Here is an 18,990-nt window from a genome sequence, read left to right as displayed (position 1 = left end):
CCGTCTCTGGCCCTGCCTTTTCTCTCTCTCCCAGGGCCTATGGGTAGGCATCCTGCGGTAGTCAAGGGAACCAGACTCCCCTTTAAAGAAGACAATACCCAGAGTGCTGCTTCGGCCTTTCAGAGGTACAATGGAGCCCACGCTACTGGGTGTCACTTTCTTTCAGGCTCACATTAAGTCCTAGTAGTGAATTAATACACAAGCTGGGAACTTATTTAGGTAGCTCAGTGGGTGCAAAGCTTTGGTGCTAAATGAAATGTTATAGACACAAGATGGAAGGAACTTAATGACAGTGAAAATCATAATGATGGTGATAGAACAAAGAAAATGCCCACTCGAAAGTGTGTAAGTAACAATGCAGGGAAAAGATTGTAAGTTTGACATGTTATGTTGTAACTATGTCAGGGTTAGATAGAATTTCATGCGTTTGAGGCGCAGATTTTGGTGTATGTAAAAGTATGTTTCACCAAATCTGATTATGAATTACTTCTGAGATGGCCTTATAGTCCAAGTCCTGCAGTGGAAAGTGAGAAAGTGAAAATGAAAAAGGTCTTTCTAAAGCACTCCAGTGTTAACTTGGGCTTAAACGTTATAGCAGAGCATTTTTTTTAGGGACCTATATTTTCTTTGTCCTATTTGGCAGAAAAAGCTCTAATGTGTGTCACGTGTAAGTTAACATGATTCAGGGCAGCAAACATTCTAAGCTGGTTCCTTTAGGAGTAATTTAAGAACACAAACTCTACTGTTTTTGTGAGCATGTAGGCTACGAGTACATGTATGCTGTAAATACACTGCATCCGGCTTCTGAGAAAGTTCTTCCATTGAAACGCTCCAAGTGACCACCATGACTGGCAGTCATCAGGAAATTCACAGAAGCATAGTTGCCTTCTTAACCTGTTCCTAACTCTGCTTCATTCTTTCTCTAGTGCCAGTGGCAGTAAACAAAGTGGATCATGCTAACGTGGTCCCAGAGGACGCATTACGATGCATTTTGGTACAACTAGGATGTCGCAGTACAGTTTTCCCCCAAAGAGACATATCGGTGTCTATGATGTGGCCACACCTCTGGTAGAATGAAAAATAAAATATGTGGGCATAGACACACCTGTCACTTCATATACCTGCTTTATTGTGGCAACAGTCCTGCTGTTTAAACAGAGCTTTTCCTTTATTCTTCCCATTATAACACACAAAGAGCTTTTCTAAGAACTTGAAGCTCGGTTAGATAAGATAAGATAAGATAAGATACCTTTATTAGTCCCACAAGTGGGAAATTTCATGTTAAGCCAGAATGAAAGGACAAGTCAAACTGGCCCTCTCTTCTTGCTCAGATCATAAGTATACAGGGTAGTATACCTGAAGTTCTGTGTCCTCAGTAATATGTCTGGGTGAAACAATGTTGGCCACAGTGTGACTCCAGAGCCACGTGGCTTCCAATGCCAACATGTACAGCTGACAGAGACTGCGTGGAGGTCTCTTGGCTGTACTAACTGCTGAAAGAAAACAGTATTCACTGACTGATTGAGTTCTCTCTCAGGGACATTCCTGATTTGGCTTCAAAGGGTGACTTGTCCAAAACCTGTCAGACCAATGGAAGGTCCAGTGCTGCTGCACGACTCGCTCAGAGGGTCCATTGCCTCCTGACAGAGAGGATCTTCTTGGCTATTTGTGCCCTATGACGAGAATGTAGTTCAAAAGTATTGACCCACCATCCTTGCTAAAGAACCCCTTACATTCAGAGTGGTATCCACAAACTGAAGCCCTAAATCAGTCAGGGATGATTTAATCCCTTCAATTGCCTTATCTTCCCATCGAGCTAGATGGGGAGGTCAGTTCTCCTCATGTGATGCTACAGGTCTTTGTGTGGTACATGGAGGAGCTTTGAAAATCAGGTCCCTAATGGTCATTTGGACACCAGTAAGTGGACCCTGTGATTTGACGGTCTCACCATGTGAAGCAGGGTTATTATTAAAGGGATTGGGGGGAAGGTGCAAAGAAGACCGGGTGTTTGTGAGACAAGGTACTGGCCAAAAGGCTTGGATGGTGAGAGCATCCACCCCCAGTTGGGGTATTTGTCTGTCTATTAAAATTGGCTCGGTTAGTATAGTGTGGTGACAGTGGATGACTGAAATAAACTGTCGACATGAGAGGACACATATACTGAATCAAAAACAGGGGTATTTAAATGGGGTTGCATAGCGGTGATCAAGTACAAGAGATGTGGGAATTAAATCAGAAATCAGAAATGAACCCAGTGTAGACTGTGTAAACGGGGCGATCGTGGCTCAAGAGTTGGCGGTTTGTCTTGTAACCGGAAGGTTGCCGGTTCGAGCCCCGGCTCGGACAGTCTCGGTTGTCGTGTCCTTGGGCAAGACACCTACCGCCTACTGGTGATGGCCAGAGGGGTCGATGGCGCAATATGGCAGCCTCGCTTCTCGCCCCAGGGCAGCTGTGGCTACAACTTTAGCTTGCCTCCACCAGTGTGTGAGAGTGAATGAATAGTGGAATTGTAAAGTGCTTTGAGTACCCGAAAAGCGCTATATAAATGCAATCCATTATTATTATTAAACTGTTGTTTTCATTTTTGTGAGGTTCATGTGCATCCCTGTGTTCTAATACGGATTGACTAAAGTAATTAAAGTACTGGAGCAAATGTATTAAGTTGCATTGATCCTATCTATGCTTTAACGGTGCCCTAGCCCCAACATATGCCTGCACATATGCTTCATGTAAGAGAGTGTGCTGATATTTGTATGCATGATAATACATCCATTCTGGCTGGAGTGGGAGGTAAATGGCGTCTTGGGTGGTGCAAAGTGTGAAATAGAAAAGACTTGATGAGTTATGAGTTATCCAGAGAACCATGTACATGGATGACAGATTAGATCTGCCTCACTGTGACATAGCTGCTCTCTTCTTTTGTCATTTCTGTGTGCTGTGCAACGTAATCAGTTTTGTGGTGGCTTTTTACTTATATTATATAGGGAAAAACAAATGCTGATATGTTTGTTTATTACTAGTAGTAGTATTTGCCCCTTTTTCTTTATTACTGAAGTACAAAATGACGGTATAAAAAGACATAGGCAGTGCGTGAGAGGAAGAGAGACAGAGCCAAATAACATTTTACCCAGAGTCGCTCTGTGATGGCCCCACAATTTAATCATCAGTAATAACTGTCATGTGTTGGGCGGTTGTATTTTGATGGTTGCTTTGAGTCCTGGACAAAGGCAGGGCTTGTTGTGCTTGCCAGGGTACTTCCTGTCCTGTTCCAGTGCCATCACATATTGGACACAGAAGGTCTGGAAGTAAACAGGACATAGCAGATAATGGGATCTACCACGCAACAGTACTTTTCTTCAGAAACTAAGCCATGGATAAATATTTGAGTTACTCTTTGTTGCACTCAGCAGAGTTTATGGAATTTCATAGCTTTTTGTGTAACATAAATGTTTGATACTGGCATGCCCATGTCATAAACCCCAAATTTGGCGTGTCTGCTACTAATATTATATAGTTTGTATTCTAGATTTATGTTTGTATTAACGTTGGTTTTTTTTCACAAAAATAATCTAACAACCTAGTGAGTGTACAGATAAGTAACTGAGAACAGTTTATATTTAACCACTCCATCTGAGCCCCTGTCTGCAGCTTCAGCAGCTGCACGCTCAAAAACGCTGCGTCCGGGATTGGAGGCAGTGCGCATGCTCGAGGGTACTTAATATGAACGCTGTCTCCCGTCTCAAGACATCTCAGACTCAGGTAGGGATATTCATTTAATTTTCTTCTGACAGCTATTTATATATCGTCTTCCTTGTTGTGGAGTAAAGGTCATACTCTGGCGTGTTTCTAGCTTTGTGGATATGACACGCTTTTCTAAAAAATAAATAAATAAGCGGAAACATCTTGTTATAAACAAACTCCAAGACAGCCTTTGGACCAAATTAATTTGTGGTTGACAACGTCCATGCTGGCTAATGAAGCAACGTTAGCCAAGAGCTTGCTCAAATGTTTTAGCGTTTGTCCGTATCTGCACGCTTGTTGTGGAGGTTATGTGTTTAGCGAGTAGGTTTTGTGCGGCTAGTTAAGGTTCCGGTTGCTCCTGAATTGCACTGACAGATGCGGCTAGCTAAGGCTAACAGTGCTAACTTGGCAAGTGTGAATGGAAAAGGGTATATCAGATTTACTCCGGCGGTAATGTTAAATACCCTGTGACCCGTGGCCGCTTGTTTCGTGCTAGCTTATTTTGCCTCAGCTGGTTAGCTGACGTTAATCGTTTATAGGATTGAAAATGCAGCTAATTTGGAGCTGTCACCTCAGTATGTGATGACACAATTGTACCTGCAGCCTTACCTTAGCCGTTTGTGTGCTTTTACTGAGCGTCCAGAATGAAACTAAAAGCAGTAATTGGTTTTATAGTACAGCTAGCTAACAGTACAGTACGCTCTCCGTTAAGGCTAGCAAGAAGCTTCCTCCTCCTCCCCTCGGTACGTTTTACATTAATATCTGAGGCAGGTTTTGTTTTGTTTATTTCAAATGGACATGGAGCATCAAAAGAAGTACGGAAATGTGTGTGTGTGTGGGGGGGGGGGGTCTTTCTGTAAATTTTCAGACACATAGTAATACAGCTGCCATCCCAGTGTCATTCTCATCTACATCTATTATCTGTGAATGTAAAGTGTATATAGTGATTAAATCAAACATTCTTTAGCTGGAAACCCTTAAACTATTACAATATTCTTTCTTTTTTGTTTTTTAAATGCCTACAGGAAAATTCTGTTATCTTGATGAAAGGTTAAAAATCTTTGCTTTGGTTTGCAATTAAAATGCAGTTTGGTTAGGATAAATCCAACCATTTGAGCCCTGAGATTTGGGAACTCGTAATTGGTCAAAATAATGGCTAGGCTGTATCAGTCTGACATCTTTATTGAGCAGCATTTGTGTAATTATTTTAAACAGGATTGCATTTAGATTTTACAGGTCACAAACAAAACAAAACCACAAAAAAAGGAAATGGCCGTAAAGCAAAAGTTTAGCAATTCTGTGGGACGAATAAGACTGTTTCACTTCTTGTTTTGGGGGTTCTTCAGTCATTCATAGTGATTGCACGCCTCGAGTGAGTTTTCCTTACTTTTCAGAGCCATGGTAAAAACTTCAGCTCGTACCTTTTGTTGTCATTAATTCCTTGTGGATTTTACGGTGTAATTCTCCTGTAATAGAAGCTGCCCTCTTTTCATCTTTGCCTTCTTTCTTTATTTTTAAATACAGATTTATTCTGTTCTTTAGTCACCCAGTGAAATATTCATCCTGCAAAACAAGACCAAAACTGCTCATTCCAGTATGTGGTTCATGAAATTCCAAACCTTTTTTCTCAGAACATTCCTGTGTTTAATGCGGACAGAAATTTCTATTTTTAATTCAAGCAAACAACAAGACCTGTGTGATAGAGCACAGTTTTTCCGATGAAGCCCAGACTACAGGTGTGACCGCACTATAAAACAGTGTGCGACTGTGCTACAGACTGCCAAACTATTCTTAGACCTAATCTTAGCCACTATATTATCGAGTCTGACTTTGATCAGTTGCACCCAGTGTCACGTGTATAATGGCAACATTTAGGTGAAACATGCCCTTATTTATTATAAGTAGGACAGTTATATCGCGAGTGCTCCCAGCTTCTCATGCAAGGATATGTTGATATCGTCCTCTATGTGACAGTTATATAAACAGATTTTTAATGACTGTCTCTTTTAGTGTATTGCAAGTGATCTTTGGACTGCCATCTTCATGTGACGTCTTGAGAAAGGGGAAATAAAAGCACCCAAAAAGATTGTGCTTCAGCTATTCTCCGTATGTTTCAGGGCGCAACTGATTTGTAGACGTACCATCTGCCTGTATCATGTGGGATGTGAAACAGTTAGTTAACAGCTTGTGACCTTCAACAATTACAGGTTTGTTTTTTTTTCTAGTAGCCAATTAAATCAGCCAAAGGTGTTTGCACACAAGTCATTTCAAGCTTTCACAGGTGTATGAGGTGTATGATGCACATGCATTTTTGTATTTGTCAGAACATGATTAGGGAAATTGATCAGTAGTGTGTCTTCATTACAGATTTACTGTGGTCATTATGCATTCCATCTCTCAAATCGCTTCTTATGGAAACAGAACTTTCTGAGTCTTTATTTTTGTGCATTTTTCTAATTTAACATTGCTACATATTGGGCAGTATTTTATGTATTCTGGTGTAAATACCAATGCTACATTTGTTATCCATTTATTAGTTTTTCTTTTTATAGCACTCGTTTTTTTTGTATTTTGTACAGTACCATGCTATAAAGTCTAATTTTCCACTTTCAGATATTCATATTTCTTCCTAATTGTATGCTTATCCTCAGCTAGCTCATATACACTAAATTGCCAAAAGTATTCACTCGTTTGTCATATAAACTTGAGTGACATCCCAAAAGACCCTAAGGCTACGTTCACACTGCAGGTCTTAATGCTCAATTCCGATTTTTTTTTAATCAAATCCGATATTTTTGTCTGCTTGTTCACACTACAAATAAAATGTGACAGCAAACGCGCTCTAGTGTGAACCCTCAAAGCGGCCCGCATGCACAAAAGAAGACGTCACACACAACGCGCTCTGTTTAGGCCCAGAACAAACAGTATTGTTTGACTGATGGCCGTTAATATAAAGACTTGTTTCATACTCTATAACTTAAAGCAAAATTGGGAAATGTAAAGTTATTTTGTTATTTACATATGGCCTAATAATTATCCTTATTGCTGTTTTAGAGCGGAGCGGTGCTTCAAAGGATAGTTGCAGATTTCTGTCAGAATCTGCAGATTATACAGTACAAATAAAATGTTCACGTTTCTCCAACGTTGTCTTCCCAACAGTTTCACTGACATCTACACTGGATGGCCAGGAAGCATTCACAATGTCTTCTCGGGCGCTTCTCCGGCGCTGATAATTGGCGTCTGTCTTGTGTCAGTGACGTAAAAGACGGATTTAATGCGGCATGACCGTTCAAACAGCAGTCGCTTTCTAAAACATCGGATATGTATCGCATTCAGTACCACATACGAAAGTGACCCAGATCAGATTTGAAAATATCTGATTTGTGCTGTTCACACTGTCATACCATGATCGGATATGGGTCGCATAGCGTCAAATAAGTCGGGTTTGATGCGCTTTCACCTTCAGTGTGAACGTAGCCTAATTTATCCCAAAGGTGTCGTATCAGGTTGATGTCAGGACTCTGCACAGGCCAGTCAAGTTCTTCCACACACTGACCCAGATATCCATGTCTTTATGGACCTTGCTTTGTGCACTGGTGCGCCGTCATGTTGGAACAGTAAGGGGTAATCCCCAAACTGTTCCCAAAATGTCTTGATATACTGAAGCATTAAGAGTTACTTTTTACTGGAATTAAGGGGCTGAACCTAACTCCTGAAAAAGAACCCTCACACATAATCCCCCCCTCCACAAATTTTACGGTTGGCACAATACACAAGTACTGTTCCCCTGGCAACTACCAAACCAGACCCATCCATCGGTTAGCCAGATGGAGAAGTGTGATTCATCACTTGTGAGAACACGTCTCCACTGCTCTAAAGTCCAATGGTAGCATGCTTTACAGCACTGCACCTGACGCTTTGAATTGTGCTTAATGATGTTAGGTTTGGGTGCAGCTGCTTGGCCATAGAAAGTCATTCAATGAAGCTCTCTACGCGCTGTTCTTGAGCTAATCTGAAGGTCACATGAAGTTTGAAAGTCTATAGCTACTGACTCTGCAGAAAGTAATCAACCTCTGGGTACTATGTGCCTCAGCATCTGCTGAGCCAGCAGAGCCACTTTGTGGCTAAGTATCTGTCATTCCCAGTCACTTCCACTTTGTTATAATACCACTAGCAGTTGACTTTGGAATATTTAGTAGCACGACTGGGCATGTTGCACAGCTGACATCCTATCATGATGCCACGCTGGAATTCACAGAGCTCCTGAGAGCGACCCATTTTTTTCACAAATGTTTGTAGAAACAGTCTGAATGCCTAGGTACTCAATTTCTATACGCCTGTGGCCATGGAAGTGATTGGAACACCTTAATTCAATGACGGCGATGGGTGAGTGAATACTTCTGGTAATATATTGTACTTAGTGTAGATCAGGACTAATTAGATAAGTTCACTAAGGGCTCAGAAGGTGGAAGCCATTTTCGAACAAATCTTTCAAGTGATAAATATGAAATTTACATCGGTGGGAACTGAATAATTCTATGATGCTACTGACAGTTACTAATAATGCATGTGCATAACTATAAGCTTTTTTTGATTCTTGTCACCCTTGTTTTTTTCCAGTGACCACAATGGGCAGATAAGAAAGACAAAATATCTGCTGTGTGGAGGCTAGAAGGTTAGTAAGACCTCGGCAGATACCTCCTCTTTTCCTGCACGAGCAGTCCAGCAAGTTTACAGCACAATGGCTGAAGAAGACTATGGCAGCTTTGTGGACTGGAACCAGATGGGCGATTTGGCCAAGAGCAGCGGGCCCACCAAGGTGGACACTAAAGATCTGAAAGAGTTCAAACGGATGGCTCGACAAGGTTATTGGGCCAAGAACCACAAGCTGCGGGCACAAGTCTACCAGCAACTCATCAAAGCCATTCCTTGCCGTACAGTGACCCCAGATGCAGCAGTGTATCGTGACATTATGGGAAATGCAGCCACAAAGAAAACCTCCACCAACGTCCCACTACCAGAGTTTGTGGATGGAAATCCCATACCGCGGTACTGTCTGAAGCCGGAGGCAGTAGCCTCAGCCCATCAGATCATCAACTGCCTCGCTGGACACTTTCCAGATATCTCTCATTGCCCAGCTCTTCCTGCAGTTACTTCATTGCTCCTGCACTTCAGTGTAGACGAAGCTCAGTGTTTTGAGCATGTCAGCCGCATACTGGCATGCAACGAGCCAGGGAAGCGACTTATAGACCAGACCTTCCTGGCTTATGAGTCTAGCTGCATGACCTTCGGTGACCTAGCCAATAAGTACTGCACAGCTGCTCACAAACTGATCGTTGCCACGGCTCAGGATGTGATGGATGTCTACTCAGACTGGCAGCGCTGGGTCCTCGGTGACCTGCCTTTTAGCCATGTGGTTAGGGTCCTAGATGTCTACCTAGTAGAGGGCTATAAGGTTCTTTACCGCGTGGCAGTAGCCTTGCTCAAGTTCTATCGCAAGCATAAAATGGGAGCAGAGGGGGGGCAGGGCAACCAGCAGCAGGATTCAAACAAAATCAAGGCAGATATTCAGGTATTTGTTAAGGGCATTGCTTCCACCGTCACACCTGACAAGCTGCTCGAGAAGGCATTCTCCATCCGCCTGTTCAGCCGCAAGGAGATCACCCTGCTGCAGCTTACAAATGAGAAGTCCCTGCAGCAAAAAGGAATCACTGTGAAGCAGAAGCGGTAAAGTTTAAAAAAGAAAAAAGTAAATGTTTTATTTTTTGTTTTGTTTGTTTTTTTAAGTGGGTAAATGTACTTTCTAAACTTCAAAACTGGGCTATTTCCTGTGCGGACACTTTGCTACACGCTGTGTTTATGTCTAAAAATGTGGCTTTATGTCATTACTCTGCTTTTTTTTAAGTTAATGTTACCACATGTTGTATAATTTTTATAATAAACTTAACCAAATGGCTTCTCACAGTCCCATACTAGGAGTTGAGCTCTTTTAATAAAATTAATCAGTCCACTTTGTTAATCTAGCAATATGTGAACTCTAATGTTTCATAATTTACCATTACCTTCAGTCTGGAAATCTACTGCCATTAGAATGAAAATACTTGAACATGACTAAACTTCCTTCACGGTTTGTGGACTTCACCCTGGTATGCATGGCATGCAGACGACCAATATAAACCATTTGAAATATAATTTAGCACAAGTGTAGAGTAGATATGTTTACAGTCTTAACTGTTTTAGCATTTTTTTTATTTTATTTTTTTTTTGTTGGTAGCAATGCCCTCTGTCTTTTAAGCTTTATATTCTGGCATGCTGTAGGAAACTGTTTGAGTTGCTTTGCATCCTTTTCTCACCGTCTGTTCTTTTTTTCTTTTCTGCTTGGTTTGTGCCACGATTTTTCCATGCACCATGTTCTGTCTCATCTGCACACCACTCCTGTGTTTGCCACATTGGTTCTTTTACAGCTCTAGGTGGGTGCTCTTTCATGGTTACACTTATTTCTGATACCCGTTTTAAATAACCTGTGACCAAGTTGCTGTTTTGTGGTTTGGTTTTTTTTGTTTTTTTCCCCCGGGGGGGGGGGGGGTGTATTTTATACATATCTCTTCACTGTATGGGATGCTCTTTCCGAACCTCTCTCTCTTTCCTGTGTCTAAATTGCTTTGGCATCTGCAGGCGGAACGTGCAGCTGGCACTTAACCCTGACACATTTTCCTCGGAGATAGTCAGTGCCAAGGAGATGCATGACATCTGGTCATGGATCCCAGAGCGCTTTGCCCTGTGCCAACCACAGCTTCTCTTCACAACCTCCACTCACGGTTGCAGCCTGAACAGGTGCATTTTACAATTTAATTAAGTGTTAGCTGCTGCTCATAATTTACATTTTATAACTTTGAATGAAATTAATAACTAAAAGTTTGGGTAAATCTGAATTTAAGGTTACATTTTTCTTTTAATGGAGTCAAATCAATTTCTTTCATGGCTTAAAGCAACGGCTTCTTGTTTTAATAAAGTACAAAATACAAAAGTGTGTTACTGTTGCTGCATTACGATCCACTGGATATGTGTTAGTTTCAGTATTAGGTGTTTAATAAGACTGTTGCAGTGAATTAAATGTTTTTCCTTTTTTACAGATTCTACTCGCATTGTGAGGGCCACGAACCCACTCTGCTCCTCATCAGGACCACAGATGGCGATGTAAGTAGCATTTTTTTTCTACTGACGTAAATATTGTTTATTTTGTCTGAAGGAAACAGTGGAATGTGCCATCAGATATTTTATTATGATCAACGAGCTAAGATAAAATACGAGTAAAATGCGACCTCATATTTGGAACCAACCTTTGGGCGATCTCGATCCAGTCTGTGATGTGTGAGAAGGAAAAATTAAGCAACCTCATCATACTTTGTACATTTTGTCACAATAAAGAGGAAGCAAAGATCAGTTTTCTCTGAACTGCAGAAAACTGAACTGCAGTTTGTGACTCTATGAGCTCAGCGTGATGACGCTTGAACCAGCACTCCACCTGCTGCAGCCTCTGTGGTGGTGTGACCCTCCAGCTTGCAGAGGATCTTCAGAGCAGAAGCACTGCTGTCACCGGCTGCAGTCCAAGACAAAGTGGAGTTTAACAGTCTTATCAGTAAATGGATTGGATTGTTGTCAGAGACGGGCATGCATAAATGTTAGCTTAATTTTTCTCCATTTAGGGATGCAGGTCTGTACTGAGATTGCGTTAAAGTTTGAGTTTAATGCACAAGTAAAAACATTTGCACAAATGTCTTAACATATTTCTGCACTTTTTCTTTCTATGTTTCTGTTTTGGTTTCTTAGTTTAAGGGCTTTTGCCGACCCCCAAGTCATTCTTGCCCTCTGACCCTCCCTAATATATAACTATCATTAGTTTCTATCTTTGTCTGATACAGGGAGCATCAAAGGTAAAAATGTCATGTTTGACAAGCAAAGTCCTTCTTAGCACATGCAATAGGTGTGACCTACTCGTAGCATTAACTCAGTCATTGCTCTTTATTTAAGGAGCTAAAGAGGCTAAGATTAGGTTTCTGTTTTTCAAAGTAGACTCGGGTTATATTTTTGTCCTGGGTTCTGTGAACTGGGTTTAAAGTTCCTGATTATACATGTGTCGTATGATTGGATTATCCTGGCATTAGTGTTGGCATCTTACAGACACCACAGTCAGAGTCCTTCCACTTGCTTGACTTTTGTCACAACCGCTGAAGGTGAATAAATCCACAAATTATCTCACTCATGCAGTTTTTACTTAATTTTTTTTCCAACAGGTATGCGGAGCGTTTCTGTCCACTGATTGGGAGGAAAGGAAGAGAGGAGGCAACAAGTTGAGCTTCTTCGGCACAGGGGAATGTTTTGTCTTCAGGGTAAGATTATTTTCAGTTATCTAGTAGCAAAAAACCAATTTTTTTTCTTAAAGACATCATTTGAGTCATTTTTAGAGATAGTTGGAATTTTTTTGTAGTGCTATTGTATGACCAGCAGGGGGTACCATCTATCTTTTTTCAAATGTTACTGTTGTCAATATCAATGGCCCCAGTTGGTGTATCATTTGGAGAAGTTTTCATACTAGGGCACAGTTCCCTATTCATTGACATGCTGTCAAGTGCAAAAAAAACAGCCACTCTTGTTGCTATTCTGGTGGCAGCAGTGCAACATTGCCTAGAAATAGAAATAAAGACTGGCTGTCTGTTCCCTTCTCTATGAATTATTTACTTGGCTAACTGTGTAAAGCTCAGCTGTGTGCTGTCTGAGCCTAGACACCAGAAAACACAGTCATCTCAAACACCAATACTTAAGCACACACATATCGGAAACTCCTGTAACCCGAAGCCCTCAGTATCGTAGCAGGCTCGTACCTGATACCACACCTGACACACACGAGAGACAGACTCCAGGACCAATGTCTATTGGATGGGCAGTAGAGGTTTGAACAGGACCAGGAGAAAATTAGTAGGATACAAGATAATGTATGCCATGCAAACATTAGAATAACCCTACCAAAAAAAAAAAGTTATCAGTCTCCAGAAGACATAAACTTAAAGGTCTTACCTTCTCTTATGGGATTTTTCTTTTCTTTTTTCTATCGTTTACATTTTCAAATTCAAGAAAAGGACCTCAAACTGATGTTTGAGGTCCTTTTCTTACATGATCAGTAATGCCCCTTTGACAAGTCTCACAGCTTTCTAATGCTTTGCTAAAAGCTGTGAAGGTGATCCTCCATTCTTCCTTCATAAGGCTTCTAGTTCTGTAATTTTGGGACTTGTATCCACTTCTGTTTTGAGCTCTGTCCACGGTTTTTAGGTAGAGATTGTAAAGAGGAAAACTTCTGCTTTGTTTGTTTGTCTCTTTTTTTTTTTTTTTTTTTTTTTTTTCTATGTGGTTGTATTTTTTTAACATGTTCAAAATAAAGATTACATTCAGTTCAGTTCTGTTTGCACCTCTTCAAGGAGCCTATTCTAGATTTTCAAGTGTTAGGGAGAGAGAGATTTTTTTTCAAAAACCTAGAGAAGAGAAGATGCCTGAAGAATGAAGAAGTGTACTAGTACAGATTTTCTAAAACAAAGGCAACGTGCAGAGCTGTAGTACCTACAGAAGAACAAAAATGATGAGCCATATCAAGCTGGAAGGAGAAGTAATTCAAATGAGTACATGAGTTTAAATACTTGGGGTCAGCCATCCAAAACAACTGACCGTGTAGAAGAGAGTGCGGGCAGGATGTTGTTAGTGGAGACGAGTATCACAGGTGATCTGTGACTGAAGGATGGCAGCAAGAATGAAAGGGAGGGTTAAAAGATGTTAGTGAGACATGCTGTGATGTATGGTTTGAGCACATTGCACTGACAAAAAGACTGTGGATGAGCTGGAGATGTTAAGATTTTCAATGGGAGTGACCAGGATGGACAAGATTAGAAATGAGTACATATCAAAGAAAGCTCGTGTTAGAGCTTGTATTGTTTCTCTGCTTGACTTAATTTACCCCATTTTCTCCAAAGATTTCTTTATTCATTGTGGCCATAAAGCTTTGTTTCAACTTCATCAACACACTGGATTAGTTTTCTAATGTATGTGCCATGTTTAGATGTTCATTTGAAATCTTCTGATTGTAGACTCGTGAGGCATAAGAGAGGTTTTCTTCTGATGAGCCACGTTTTTGCAGGTGTTACGGCACAGTAAAGGTGCCACACCAGAGTCTACTAAATCATCATGAAGCTGCTCTGCAGTAAAAAGCTGAGTTTTCTTGTTTGTAGTTCTTAATGGTAAATTTCATGACTAGAAATCCAAGAAAATCTTCTGAGAAAACTGCTCCAACTTCTTAATTACATCTCAAACTGAGGACCCCTGAGGCTGAGTGTCTCCTCTGGGAAAATTTCAGAGTACCAGATGGCTGCTTAGAGGAGAATTTTTAAAGCAGCCATGACTCTAACAAGTAAAAGTTATGTTAAAGCTCCAAACTTCTAGAGTCCCCCATCTTCTGTGTTTGTGATGTGACTTCTCCCCCCCCCCCCCCCCCCCCCCCCCCCCCATGGAGCTCAAGAAACAGTAGATTGTACTGAAACAGTAGATTGTACAGTAGATTGGCAAAACTGTTGCCAAAAGCAACAGTTTTGTTAAAGAGATTAGACGGTGCTGCCTTAACTCAGCAGTGGAAGACAGAGCTGTTGAATTTGCTTGGTGAAGAAAATTCCAATGTCCACAGGAGACTGTTTTTCCTAAAGAATGCTAAATTCCATGATGCATCTGTTTGTTAAAATCAGGATTCATTTTGGGATATTAACTAATTTATGTGATTTTTAAGAAAATGGGTGTTTTGTTCTATTATTACTTCATTTAATGTGTAGTTTTCTGGTGTGTAGTTGTTAATTATAGACATTTCTGTTTCTCTTGTTAGCTGAAGCCGGAGATGGAGCGTTACGAGTGGATAGTAATCAGTCACCCTGAGCTGGCTTCGTCCATCAAGACCCAGGCTCAGAAAGAAACGGCAACATCTGAAGACCAGATCACAGACAGCAATAGCTTACAGCAGCCAGAAAAACCTCCTGGAGAGCTGTCACCATTTCTGTCTGCCCGCCACTTCAACCTGAACTCTAAGAATACTTCTATGTTCATGTCTGGAAATGTTGACTCCATCATAGTGGGTGAGTGGACTTTGACAGTATGTCTTTTATGTGTATTTCCCATTTTAAAGCGTGTTTTTTAAATAGTAACTTGTATTCTGTCATAATTAGGAAAATTGGTAAAGAACTAGCGCCTAATTTCTTAAAGGGGGTGCCATCGGCGTACCTAATTCTAATCAGGTGCTGTTTTAAGCACACTGCTCTCCCCCTACATGATTTGATGATGAATAGTCATCAAATTGTCAAATTCTGAACACATTTTAATGACTTCTAAATCATTGTGATTTTTACTTTCCACAATAGTGAGCTATTGGTGTAAAACACACTTTTCAGCTTTTAATAAATTTTGAAACTGTATTTTTAGAGACCTGGAATGTAAATGTTTTTGTGATTTGTAAAAGTGGTTTATGCTAACTCTGATCAGTAATGCTAAAGACCTTTACTGATATCCTTTGATTTTAAACAGGGTAGCACTTGATGGAAAGCTTTTACTGCACATGCAGTAAAGACTTTTTGCAATCTCAAACATTATAAATAACATTACTAAAATACTTAAACAGAATAATGAACCAAAGAATGAGTCTGGATAGTTTTATGGTCCAAGTTTGATGTTTTATTGTCTGGGAAAATCCTGTTTCACCAAATGAGCAAATGTACTCTATTGGCCTGAGATCTATTGACTCTGGAGGTGGTTTAGTACAGTGAACTCACTGTCATGTTCGGAAACTAGTTAAAGGTGATTTGAGCATTGTGACCTGGTGTTTTATCCTGCTGAAAACAGCCATCAGAAGATGGTGCTCATAAAGTGGGAAGGACACCATCAGCAGCAAAGCTAATGCAGACCATGGTGTTTGAACAATGGTCAAGAGACACAGTGTGCAAATATCCCCCACACCATTACACCACCAACAACCTGGTGTGGTCTTCTGCTGCTGTAGCCCTTTTGCTTCAAGGTTGCACGTGTTGTACGTTGACAGATGCTCTTCTGCATATTTAAGTTACTGTTTCCTTCCGTTAGCTCCTTTTTTTTTTGTGGACCAGTCTCTGTAAACCCCAGAAATGGTTGTGTGGGTAAAATCACAGTATATCAGCAGTTTCTGAGTTTCATACCAACCCAATGACCACATTCAGTCACTTAAAACACCTTTCTTCCTTATTCCATTTCTCAGTTTTAACTTTACCAAGTAATCTTGACCATGTCTACATGCCTACTTGCACTGAGTTGCTGCCAAACTGATCAGATGTGTTGATCACTATATGTCGATGAAACAGTGTTAATATTAAAGAATCTGCTTGGAAGAAGTGCTGATCGTTGGTAACTCATGCAAACTCTGTCATCTTCTTTCCGATCAGGAGGAGGCAACGGCAACGCTCTGTATATCGACTCTGAGCTGAACCACGGGCGCACTGGCAGTTGCACTACCTTTGACAACCCGCCCCTGTGTGCAGAGAGCTTCCAGATTTCACTGCTAGAGGTGTGGGGCTTCCAGGACACCATGGCCTCATAATGCTGAGCACATACATGCAACACATACTTAGGTATTCATCCACAAACACTTAAACATGTGAAATAAGAAGTCAAGTGTTTTAGGTGGAAAACAGACATGCAAACAAAACCACATCCGTCCTGCAAATTCAACTCTGAATTACTTTTTTTTAAAAATGTATTAAAGCAGTTTGTTCAAATTTCTGCAAATGAAGAAAAATGTTTCTTTTTTTTCCTGTTTATTTTTGTATTTATAGATTTGTGTACTCATTTTGTTGACGTGATAATGGAAATGTCCAGGATCAACCTGCTGAGCAAAAACATTTGATTTTCTGAATGTAAATTTAAGTCCTTTTTTTCTTCTGTAGTTTATCTCAATCTGCCAAACTCATTGTTAAGCTAACTCTGCAGTCCTTACATTACTATCAGGTCATGAGGTTTACAACAGCATGTGTGAAGTCGAGTCTCCATGTTTGTGATATATGATGAACAAAAGAACCTAGATGTTAGAGAACCTGTCGTATCTTCCCACACTTCCTGATATATCGTGATGGGAGATCTGACAAATGAATTCATGGTGTAAATGTTTATGAAGATCTAGTGAATTTTTATGTTGCCATTTTGCTTCCAGCTTTCTCTTTGAGTCTGTGATGATTGTCTCCCTTTTGTGCAGTATATGAATATAATGTTGTTGTTGTTTTTTCTTCTCCTCTACATCATTTTCCTGTTATTTCCGTCCTTTCCAGTATAAAGATTGTAATGAGAAGTTGAAACGCTGTCCTGTTCCTAAAGTGTCGTTGGGGGGCCTCTGTGTGAGAGTGTGGATTTGAAAATGTGCTTCAGTAAAGTGTCAATTGAGTAATTGCAAATGTGAAAATACAGCATTAAGCTTTCATCAGAGTCATTGTGTTGTCATTGTTATTTTGTCTTGTTACTGAAGGTGTTTTCACCCACACACTGCAGTCCAAAAACAGCTTTAAACATCCATTTCCCTAAAACAACTCAGTGTGAGAGTAATACTAATGAATTCATAGTGAATAAATGGGTGTAAGTAAAAGTATTTCTACTAGTGAGAATGATTTTGAAGCGAGCCATCTGCTGCGGTGAGGAAAAGTGAACTCCAGACCCTGATTCTCCTGACATTATCCACAGTTCACATTTGAAGATTTAGCTTTCTAATCCTTTCAAATCTGTCACGTTTGTTCCTGCAAAGCAAGAGTTGCATTTTCTCAGATTTTCACAGAAGTGTGCCACATGCCTTTACGGTCAGCTGACCACACATTGTCTTGTGTTTGCTCTGTACTCCCAGCGGTTACTTTCAGTTAGCCTTTTCCCAAAGGGACTGCAAAGTTATACAAGTGTATACTGAAAGCCATATCACATAGGGATTGAGTTTTTTTGGGAGGGGGTTGTAAGCCTTCAAAGCACCTCAAACCCACAGAGAAATCTGTGATATTAAAACCACAACTGACACCCTAATTAGCAGAAATTAAATTCTTGCAAATTGCATATAAATCTGTAGTAAAGCTCCAGCTTTAAACTACTAAGAATGACAAGTAAATTGCTCAGACACACGCACCACGTCTATTTTCGTTTGGCTGTCTTGTGCATGTCTCTCTTTTGTGGAAGCTGACACTGACGCTGCATGACTGGAAAATATTCAGCAGATATGAGTCAGATATAGTTATAAATATATCTTGGTAGTGAGCTGCGCTGCAGAATTCAATTCATAGAAATCCATGCCACATTTCAATCAAACCTAACAGAGAAACCGAGCCTGCTGTATTTGAATCATGCATACCTACCAACTCACAGCTGTGGAAACTGATACACCTGGTTATTTATCAGACATTTTATTTGGCATGTCAATGTGCAAGCGATCAATGTCAGTGCAGTCATATAAATTAAAAAAGCGCAAACTGATTTGCAGTGTGTGTGTGCGCGCCTCGCTGTAATGTATCTGCAGAGATGCAGCAGCTTAAATGGCGAAGGAGTGGTGTAATTCCTTCTTTTACAGTAAGTGGAATTGACTCTGTCTCACCAAGGCTGTGCTCTCCATTCAGGATTCACACTCTCCTAATCGCACATGCACGGCTATATTTAGCTGCTCCTTTGGATGCTGGTCTGGCGCATCTCCTTGAAAAACCATGCTTCTTAGCCTCGAGGAATAAGATGCTTAAGTGTTTAACAGTACACTGAGACTGGTCTTTTCCTTGACCGCCACCCCTGCCACTTGGCTTAGTGAGTGGGTGGGTTAAAACACAGGCTGAGGAGGTCCCAACGAGTACTGATCTGATTCAATGACTGAATATTGCAGGAGCTGGTGCTGGGGTGTGTGTGTGTGTTTAAAATGATGTCGAGGATTTCTGTTTCTTATGTAAATTTAGACACTGGGTATCTCAGTGTTGTTATGTAAAGGGAAAATTTTACATTATCTATGACATATAACATGTGTGGAACTGAGCAGAATCACTGAAAGCTAAAGGATGACAGTGTGCACTGACACTTTGTAGCAAACGTGCCTTTCATGATGCCCTTGTGAGAACTTCTCACAGTTCCCTCTTTCCCTTCCTTAAAAGTAATTCCAGAGATCAGCCAATAAATTATAGCGTATGCTCTCCT

General features: G+C 40.7%; 1 protein-coding gene across 5 annotated transcripts; it reads left to right on the top strand.

Moving 5' to 3' along the window:
- The first annotated feature begins 3,447 nt into the window (after positions 1-3,447).
- Positions 3,448-17,268, top strand: tbc1d24 (TBC1 domain family, member 24). 5 transcript variants are annotated; one of them, XM_086303374.1, is made up of 8 exons: positions 3,448-3,759; positions 5,859-5,948; positions 8,362-9,468; positions 10,417-10,575; positions 10,875-10,938; positions 12,036-12,131; positions 14,657-14,903; positions 16,236-17,268. In XM_086303374.1, the coding sequence occupies exons 3-8, from the start codon at positions 8,483-8,485 to the stop codon at positions 16,388-16,390; spliced, it is 1,707 nt and encodes a 568-aa protein (XP_086159500.1). In that variant the 5' UTR covers positions 3,448-3,759; positions 5,859-5,948; positions 8,362-8,482; the 3' UTR covers positions 16,391-17,268. The 5 variants fall into 5 exon arrangements, with proteins under 5 accessions (XP_086159500.1, XP_086159502.1, XP_086159504.1 ...); XM_086303376.1 differs by lacking the exon at positions 5,859-5,948; XM_086303378.1 differs by lacking the exons at positions 3,448-3,759; positions 5,859-5,948 and adding an exon at positions 3,786-4,484.
- Positions 17,269-18,990: the final 1,722 nt, after the last annotated feature.

Source organism: Aulonocara sp. 'chitande type north' Nkhata Bay, linkage group LG8, assembly GCF_057382095.1.
Source record: "Aulonocara sp. 'chitande type north' Nkhata Bay isolate Kocher_YH1m ecotype deep benthic linkage group LG8, A_spYH_male_GT1.1, whole genome shotgun sequence".
Taxonomy (NCBI): domain Eukaryota; kingdom Metazoa; phylum Chordata; class Actinopteri; order Cichliformes; family Cichlidae; genus Aulonocara; species Aulonocara sp. 'chitande type north' Nkhata Bay.
This window is presented reverse-complemented; position numbering and strand designations above follow the sequence as displayed.

Coding starts and splice junctions, on each gene's coding strand:
- tbc1d24 (XM_086303376.1), top strand. CDS start 8,483: ATGGCTGAAGAAGACTATGGCAGCTTTGTGGACTGGAACCAGATGGGC. Junction 10,939..12,035: donor TCAGGACCACAGATGGCGAT/GTAAGTAGCATT, acceptor TTTTTCCAACAG/GTATGCGGAGCGTTTCTGTC. Junction 14,904..16,235: donor TGTTGACTCCATCATAGTGG/GTGAGTGGACTT, acceptor CTTTCCGATCAG/GAGGAGGCAACGGCAACGCT.